The sequence below is a fragment of the Panicum virgatum genome, chromosome 1K (genome assembly GCF_016808335.1).
Source record: "Panicum virgatum strain AP13 chromosome 1K, P.virgatum_v5, whole genome shotgun sequence".
NCBI lineage: Eukaryota > Viridiplantae > Streptophyta > Magnoliopsida > Poales > Poaceae > Panicum > Panicum virgatum.
This window is the reverse complement of record NC_053136.1, coordinates 53,133,057-53,142,151: the sequence shown is the minus strand read 5'-3', so window position 1 is coordinate 53,142,151 and position 9,095 is coordinate 53,133,057. Positions and strand designations below refer to the sequence as shown.

General features: G+C 45.7%; 3 protein-coding genes across 3 annotated transcripts; 2 read left to right on the top strand and 1 right to left on the bottom strand.

The window, feature by feature from the left end:
* The first annotated feature begins 247 nt into the window (after positions 1–247).
* LOC120643600 lies at positions 248–1,087 on the top strand. The gene has a single exon (XM_039920013.1). The coding sequence runs from the start codon at positions 317–319 to the stop codon at positions 767–769; it is 453 nt and encodes a 150-aa protein (XP_039775947.1). The 5' UTR covers positions 248–316; the 3' UTR covers positions 770–1,087.
* A 1,460-nt stretch (positions 1,088–2,547) lies between these two features.
* LOC120643578 (replication factor C subunit 3) lies at positions 2,548–6,069 on the top strand. The gene is made up of 9 exons (XM_039919977.1): positions 2,548–2,943; positions 3,321–3,537; positions 3,644–3,723; positions 3,816–3,975; positions 4,156–4,237; positions 4,549–4,678; positions 4,754–4,817; positions 4,936–5,004; positions 5,622–6,069. The coding sequence occupies exons 1-9, from the start codon at positions 2,757–2,759 to the stop codon at positions 5,719–5,721; spliced, it is 1,089 nt and encodes a 362-aa protein (XP_039775911.1). The 5' UTR covers positions 2,548–2,756; the 3' UTR covers positions 5,722–6,069.
* On the bottom strand, positions 6,057–8,571 carry LOC120643588 (metal tolerance protein 3-like). Its single transcript, XM_039919987.1, has 7 exons — positions 8,226–8,571; positions 7,964–8,154; positions 7,628–7,826; positions 7,258–7,436; positions 6,949–7,099; positions 6,560–6,693; positions 6,057–6,434 (listed from the first exon to the last, which is right to left on the bottom strand). The coding sequence occupies exons 1-7, from the start codon at positions 8,413–8,415 to the stop codon at positions 6,417–6,419; spliced, it is 1,062 nt and encodes a 353-aa protein (XP_039775921.1). The 5' UTR covers positions 8,416–8,571; the 3' UTR covers positions 6,057–6,416.
* Between the last annotated feature and the right edge of the window lie 524 nt (positions 8,572–9,095).

The following is a 9,095-nucleotide window of genomic DNA, read 5'->3' as shown; positions in this document are numbered from 1 at the left end:
TTTCCGAGCCATCCTGCCGGCAGCCCGGCTCCATCCATCGCCGCTTGATCGGGGGCAGGGCACGCGTCCCCGCGCGGTTGGCTCGCTGCCGCGCCGCGTTCACCCCCTCGTGAAGGAATGGCGGAATCCTCCCGTCCCAAGTAAAGCGCAGCTCGGTGCTGGACTCCAGTGGGCAGGTATCCGTGTCCCTCTACCTCTCGCATCCTTTCCTTTCCTTCCTCCGCCTATATAAACCGCTCCGATCCCTTCTCAGCTTGTTCACTAGCACACACGCCGCACACCACACGCGCGCGCATGAACAGCTGAGCTGAGCGGCATGGCGAGCGGCGGCTACTACTACGACCAGGGCACGGCGACCTACCTAACGGCGCCGGCGCCGAGGGCGACGTCCTTCCACCTCTGCGTGTTCCTGGCCACCGCCGCGCTGCTCGGCACTACCACGTTCTACTCGCGCTACGAGTCCGCGGTGGAGAGCCTGGTCGACCAGGTCCGGTTCGCCGTCGTGCTGTCCCCGCTGCTGCTCCTGCTGGCGGTGCAGTACTGGGCGGCCACGTCGGGGTCACGGACGCGGGGCGGCGGGGTCTCGTCGCTGCTCCTGGGGGACCAGCCCTCCTGGTACGGCGGCGGCGGCTGGGGCCAGCAGCAGCGGGATGGCGCGGGGGCGTCGTCTCCGTGGGGGGTGGCGCTCGCGCTCGCGCTCGTGCTGCTGCTCGTCTCCTACCAGTCATGCTTCCGGGACCTGTGGTTCCCACTGGTCAGCCGCCGGTGAGCTTAGGCCAGAGCTTATCGGATGCTGCCACTTCTTGCAGCCCAGCTCGCCGGCATCCATAAACCGATAGGGACCTAGGCAAAATTCTATGACTGGAGAATTATTGGAGCTTCGAAGGACATGGAATTTGCTGTCTGGATTCTTGAAGCTGTAGTGTCAGACTGACAGTTAGTTCGGCTAGCTACTCCGATCCGGGATATGATCAACAATATACGTGTAATGATTGCAATGATAGAATATTTAATATAGTAAATTAAAGAAAGTTCGTGTATCTATAAGCTGCACCTCGTGAAGTTCGGTATTATTACTGAGTACGTACATTCTGGCACTGTTATGTCCACATGTGCCCATTTGCTTCATGAAAATACAGAACGCATATATATCCCCCCACGCGGCACCACAGGTCCACACATCGCTGCTGAATTAAGTGGCAAATAAGGCCGTTAAAAAGGCGAAAAGATAAGCCAAAGGAGAGTTGTTGGCATTCATTAAGGTAACCAATTGCAACCATTATGTTAACGAATCTAAATTTTAAGACGCAGTATAAAAAAATGCAGAATCTGAATACTATTCCCGACTTTTGGCAACAAGACAGGAATCTGGCAACTTTCCTTTGCTTTCGGCCACTGATGGGGTGACTAAAGGAACTTTCTGAGTAATGACCGTGTGGGGCTTGATCCTTCAGCTGCCACACTGCACACATGCCGCGCGCCAAAAAGCAAAAGACCTGACTATTCCATCTGCTACTTGCAAGTCTCCGTCCTTTCTAGTTACTACGATTGTTTCTTCAATAACAATTAAGTGGCAAGCCACTAGCCACTCTGTTCACTACTACTACCTCAGTACTTATCAGAACTTGCACAATTATTGTATACTTGTAAGAGAACGAACAGCGTACCAACCACAAGAGTTCTACAAAATTTCAACTCCAAGTGGTTATGGAAATCAAATTGCCAAATGAAACACAAGGTCTTCTTATAGCTTGTGCTCAGCGATAGAATTAACACCAGGGACCTCCTTAGGAGAAGAGGCATGATCTTAGAATCCTACACGTGTGAGCTCTGTATCTTACAACGACCAGAATCTTCAGAACATCTGCTCTTAAGATGTAACTTTGCTAAAGCCTGCTGGTCTACCATTGGTGTCACTTATAATCCCTCCAGGACTGCTCTTCAGATCTTCAGAAAGGATAAAGCAACAGCTTCGAGTTCCTTTTGCAATGGAAATCATCATTCTTATGTGATGGAGCATCTGGACTACAAGAAATGACTGGATCTTCAATAACAAAGACCCCCCTAGTAGCTGATTGCAAAAGGAAACTCAAATCTGAATTCTTACTCCTCCTTCATCGGGCAAAACAAAGTCTTATTCCAGACATGCTCCTTTGGATAGATGCAACCTGATTCTCCCTCTTTTCTTTTCTTTTGTTTTGAACTTTCTGCTCCTTTGTTCTCTTTTCTTTCTAGCCTAGAGCTTCCTGTTTGTTTTTTTTCCCTTTTTGTTGTTCGGTTCAGACTCATCTTTGGACTTTTTTTTTTCTAATATGTTAATTCAGTAGGGGCTTGCCCCTACTGTTCACCTAAAAAAATTCAACTCTATTATTTTCTTTATTGAATTTTCGTTTTCCTTCACTGGAAGAAGTTCTCGCTTGAGTTAGTCCACCCTTCCATTCCATCCCTTCCAAAAAGAAAGAAAGAAACAGAGAGCTTCACACATGAGAGTGTCCTCCAGCGTAGTAGGGACAAAAGGCTCATCAAGGCCGACGTTACAAATGGGCTGGGCTAAGGCCTCCCAGATCGTGCTCGAGCCAAAAGCTCGGCCTTCTTCGACACGGCGCGGCAGCACTCTGACGGCCTGACTCTGACCACTCCCTGTCGCCTCGCTCCTGAAGTCGCCAAGGTAGAGAAGGGCGACGAGAGGGTTTCGAATTGGCGCCAACCATTCCCCACAATCCCGCCTTCCAGCTCTAGGGTTTCCACCCACTGCTATGGCGGGAGCCACCGCCGCCACTCCCATGGACATCGACGCCGCCGCGCCGCCCCCTCCACCGGCCGGGGCGGCGGCGAAGGGCAAGGCGCCGCTCAGTGCCCCCGGGAGGGCCGCTCCATGGGTCGAGAAGTACCGGCCCCAGTCCCTCGCCGACGTCGCCGCCCACCGCGACATCGTCGACACCAGTAAGTAGCTGCGGCCTTTGCGCTCCTCCGATGCCTAGTGCGGGGTTTAGGGTTTTAGGAGGGATTGGATTGTGTTGTGGTGAAGGGATTTTATTAGATTTGAGTTTCAGTGACCACTAATTCGTGGCTTGTGGTCGATCTGCTACCTTGTTTTTGTTCAATGCTTCAGGGACCTTATGCTACATATAACCTGTATGTTGTTGATTTTTGGCCCCAAACTTATGCCTGTCTATGATACCACAAATTCTGGGATTCCTGAGTTGTTTTGTTATTAGCTACTAATTCTTTGCAACTGTGCTTATTGCAACTGTAACAGATTGCTCTGTATAGTTAGCATGAGTTAAACTGATGATTTTGTCCTTAATGTTTTGTTGTAGTCGACAGGCTCACCAATGAGAATAGACTTCCACATTTGTTGCTATATGGGCCACCTGGCACTGGGAAAACATCGACGATACTGGCGGTTGCACGGAAACTATATGGGTCTCAGTATAGCAACATGATTCTGGAACTCAATGCATCAGATGAACGTGGTATTGATGTTGTAAGGCAGCAGATCCAGGATTTTGCTGGCGCACGCAGCCTCTCTTTTGGGTATGCCGTACAAGTCACACAGACTTGATATATGATCAAGCAATTTTTGTCTGTCATAATACTGTGAAGTAATACCCATTTACCTTCTATTTAATATTCTATACAGGGCAAGGCCTTCTGTTAAGTTGGTCCTCTTGGATGAAGCAGACGCAATGACTAAGGATGCACAATTTGCATTGCGAAGAGGTGTTTCTGTCATTAATAATTTACTTGTTCCTTGCTGTAATATTGCTGTGCATCTTCTTCCTTACATCTATGTACTCTGCCCCTCCTTGCAGTCATTGAAAAGTATACAAGGAGCACAAGGTTTGCACTCATATGCAACCATGTCAACAAAATTATCCCTGCACTACAATCAAGGTGCACTAGGTTTAGATTTGCTCCACTTGATGGCAGTCATGTTAGAGAGCGTCTTCAGCATATAATAAAATCTGAGGGGTAAGTGCTTTGTTTTCCATCTAAGATTATTCAAGAATTTCTCAATAACTATTTTTTGTTACTTGGGAACTTGGTTATGTTTGTTTTACATGATATTATGGTACACGATCTTCGTGTAGTACTGTACTAGTCTGGGATTCTTGTCCTATCTGCAATGTTAATTTTTGCATGTACTTGCAGGCTCGCTGTAGATGAGGGTGGCTTGACAGCCCTAGTGCGGTTAAGCAATGGTGATATGAGGAAGGCTTTGAATATATTGCAGGTTATCCCTGATTAGTGCGTTTGAACCCAACTATTTTTTACCATGTGGATGTGAGTTAAAAAAAAGGGCAAGAAAATGTTACCCTTTTAGATATGGATGAATTATACTCTTTTCTGATTTGCTAACTGTGTTGTGGGTGCTTCAAGTATTTCACTAATGCCAATCTTTCAACAATACTTTTACAGTTCAACACTGAGATGAACCATAAAACATAGCATTTTTTTGTCATGATATCCATTATTTTGTTCTGTATAAGCTGGTGCACCAATGACAATGGCTTTGGCAATGACTTACCTTCTTTTTATGCACAGTCAACACACATGGCATCCCAACAAATCACAGAAGAAGCTGTCTATCTTTGCACAGGAAACCCCATGCCAAAAGATATTGAGGAGATAGCATTTTGGCTACTAAATGAGCCATTTTCAACCAGCTTCAAATGTAACCTTAGTTACGTTTATCAATATGATCCTTCTAATAATTCATTGTCTAATGTATGTTCTCTTATCTGTTTAGATATATCTGACATGAAGATGAGGAAAGGGCTGGCCTTGGTTGATATCATACGGGAGGTTACTATGTAAGCGCTACCTATTGCCTACAGTACCAGCTCTTCATTTCATAAATATTCTTAATTAACACTGAACTTTGAACCCTCTGAAGCATTGTTCTAATTTTCTGTGTTGTCTTTTATGCAGGTTCGTGTTCAAAATACAAATGCCATCTGATGTTCGTGTAAAACTGATTAATGACCTGGCTGATATTGAGTATGTCCTGATTAAACTTTTACTGTTGAATTGTGTGGTTCTGTACATAAACTAGCTTACCAATAATACACCAGATGCTTCTGTTCCATCAATTAATTATGTTTTGTTGCTAATTCTACTCACATTGGCATAAATATACCAATATAGGCAGTTAATATGATGGATGCAAGACCAGCAATCTGTGGCCAAGCTGTCTATTTACTTGATACACCTATACCCTTATCTTAGTTTACTAAGAAAAGCCTTAGAAGATGGTTCATTGAAAATGCTATGATATCATTAAATTAGTTCATTGGCATAGTTTAGGCCTTGCAATGGTGCAAGACTGAAAAATGTTCTTTTTATTCAGCAAACTTCGTATGTAGTAGTTTTCGATAATTGGAATGTATGCTTTCAGCAAAAATGGAAGCTGTAGTTTTTCTTTTTCCGTGAAGCAATTACTTAGAAGTTCACTGCAACGTCTCTGAGATAATGCAATAGGTCAGTACTGACCTATGGTTACTCGAGTTATTCCCATGGATTTGGGCTATGATCAGCTGGGAAACTGATAGCTCTTTCTGGTATTTACTTTTTATTGGCTAGCAACATTATTCATGGCATCTATCTTTGATATACAGGTACAGGCTAAGCTTTGCATGCAATGACAAGCTACAGCTGGGCGCACTGATCTCAACTTTCACCAATGCTCGCACGGCTATGGTTGCTGCTGCCAGCTAATGCAGTAATGTTGATGGATCTTTTTGTTGCCCTTTGCTGCCCCCATTGGAACCTGAAGATGAAGCACAGCTACCTTTGTGGGTCACCATCTTGTCTGTAGTTAGCAAGCTGCCGGTCACCGTCTTGTCTGTAGTTAGCAAGCTGAAAAGGGTGAGGGTTTTCTTAGATCTGTATGCTGCTGGGATGCGATGACCTGGAACTTGGGAGTCTCCCATGATTGAATGCTGTCAGGCGTTGTTGAGCTATGATGCATGTAATATTCTATCCAGTAGTGAAGTAACTATAACCGAACATCTTCATTGATAAAGTATGTGAAATTGCAAAGGCGATGGTGATTTATGGTGATCAGGATCAGTAGACCGGAAAGGTTAACTCCTGCATTACTCCAGTTAGACATCCGTGCAGCTCTTATTTTACAGGAGGAAAGGAAATTAAACTTTATCATTGAGTTTGTCGCTGAACTCCGGCGCCTTAAAATAAAGCATAATGCTCTTAGTTAAATCTAACATTGTTCACGAGTATGTGAAAATCTCTCAAGGATCAGTAGCCGGCAGCCTGCTCCGTACTTTATGTTCAGGCTTATGCGTGCTCTCAAAATCAATATGAACAAATGCCCGCTCGACTTCAGGCAGCTTCTCGATCTTCTCCTGCAGCGTTTCGCCGATGGTGTGCGCCTCTCGTAGCCGCATATCCTCTCAGAGTTCAATGTCAACCTACAATATTGCAAGAATATATCATACCATAGGAACAAGATCACGCAACACTAATAGCAGATGGGAAGGAGTGGTAGGGACACAGAGTTTGCTAGTGTTCTTCTAATGCTAAGTTGTTAACTGACCTCGACGAAGTAGAGAGCTCCGAAGCTGTAAGCTCTAACAGTGTCAACCCGCTTGACTCGTGTGTCGTGCTTCATGGCGAGGTAGGTCAGCATTTGCAGCATCTCTGGAGGGGCACATTGGCCCACTAGGGTAGCTGGAGAAAGAAAAAACAGTCACAAGCTGTCAAGCTGATCAGGCACTCAGAGCGTAAAGCGTTACTACTGATCCATATCTTCCTCTGCTGGGTGCTGATCAATAATGATAATCTCTATAGTAACTGCCAACAGTGAGAGGATACCAAATCTTCCATCTAACTTTTAGCTTGTTTTCCTATCGGGGGGGGGGGGGGGTGATAAAGCATTTCTGGAGTTTCATGGACATTTGGGAATGTAAAGAGTTTTGGAGATACCTGCATTTTCTAACACAGTTTTGGACCAGTTCACAATGGTATATACAGCAAGCAGTACAGCCCCCGCAGGGTCAATCCACCATAAGAATTTGTCCCCAAGAACAGCAGCCACCAGACCGACAACATTGGTTATCACATCAAAATAGTGGTCCTGAATGGCACAAGTACAGCTGAATTTAAATAACAAAGTTGATTATCAATTAAATCAGTGTACCCAACAATTATTCAAAAAAATTTATGTACCCAACTAAACTTATTCCACACAGTTAGTGTATGCTCATGTAGTATGGTCAAGGCAGATATTGATACCTTCGCATAAGCCCGGACAATGCTGTTTCCTGAACTCTTGCAGTACAGCCAGAGAGCAAGTTTCACAGCAGTTGCTGAAAGCATGATGGAGTACAACCATATTAGCTGCTCTGAGGTCATCTTCTCGCCAGGTTTATTCTCCACCAATTGCTCAATAGCTGTGACCAAGACCTGGAAACCTAATACATTGACAAAGAAACTCATTCTAATTATTTCTACAGACACTTGAACATTGCATTTGTTTGACAGTAATTATTTCTACAGACACTTGAACATTGCATTTGTTTGACAGATAGTAAAAGTTAAACATTTCTTGATACGGGAGTTCAGTATTAGAGATGGAGATCTGCCATAGTAAAGATGCCAATACCTAGAGTCGCCATGATGGCAGCAAAGACGATGATCCCAACCGGCTGAACACGCAACTTGCCAATTGGGTACTTGTAAATGTTCACTCTCTTCATCGAAAGGTGTGTGAACCAAAGGATGCCGCCGGCCAAGAAATCGAGCAACGAGTCAAGCGTGGATGCTGCAATTGCCATGGACCCCGTCCTGATCGTAGCATACACCTGCCAGTTTCGCAGCGCAAATGGATCAGCATACAGTCTTCGATTCTGATCCGTACCCATGTTCTACTGTAGTAGAATTGCACAGCCTGACGCGAGAAGTTACCTTGAAATATTGCTCGAAAAAAAAAAGAAATTACCTTGAAAACCAGCAGCACAATATTGGCATAGTTGGAAATCTTCATGGCGAACTCGCTCTGCTTCTGCTCCTTGTCCTCGAAGGCCCCATAGTCAGACTCATCCGACTCGAATTCGCCGGGCATGCAGAGCGCCTCCACCTCCTCGAAGGTTCTCAGCGTCGCGAACTGCTTCTCGTAGTACTCTCTCTCACCTACACCGACGCAGGGGAGGAATCAAAGCTCGCATCTCCCTGTGCTGACTAGCTACAGGTTGATCTCGCACCTTGGGAGAGGCCTTTAGCGCGGGCGAGGTCGACGTCGGCGGTGCGCTCGGGATCGAGCGCGGCGCGCACCTTGTCGGGCAGCCGCGACAGGAAGCTGCTGCGCAGCGACCGAGCCGAGTCCCGGCGCCGCAGAGACGGGGGACGGCCGCCGGCGCCCAGCAGCGGGGCCCTCCGGTCGTCGCCCTCCATAGTATCGGCGTCGGCGGGTCCGGCTACTACCTGGACTTCCTCGTTTGTGTACAGCGGTATTGCTTTTCGCTGGCCCGTCTTTGGTAAATTCGCTTTTTTGTAAGGTTCGTTCTTTGAGGATTTGGGTGTTTGGGGTTGTAGTTTATCCTATTTTAGTGGTAATCTACAATGTTCTAGAAGCAAGTCACTCATAAGTCACAAGTGGTGTGCTTATCATCGTTTCAGCAGCACCGAGAGGGAAACCTCGGGTAAACTGTTGATGGAACTGCCTAGCTAGGCTCATCGGCTGATGCGGTATCTAATTTGCTAAGCTCCAAGGATGTTTTTTTTAATGGAAACAGGAGGAGCATGCCCCTACTGGATATATATTAAAAGAATCAAAGTGAAAATAGAAGTACAAACAAGAAGAAATCAAAAGGACAGACAACCAAAGAGAAAGAGAAGAAGAAAAAAGAAAAACAGATTAATCCTAAGGAAATCACATCTGCAAAGCTAACCACGACTCCATGGCCAAAACATTACTTCGCTTTGCTTTTAACAGGATAAGTTTGAACTCCATGCAGAACTTGGCCTTGCATTCTTGAACCGAAGGATCTCTGTTGTTGAAAATCCAACTATTTCTAGTAGTCCAAATAGACCAACACATGAGAATGATAATTTCTGTAGCAAAGGGTACCCCC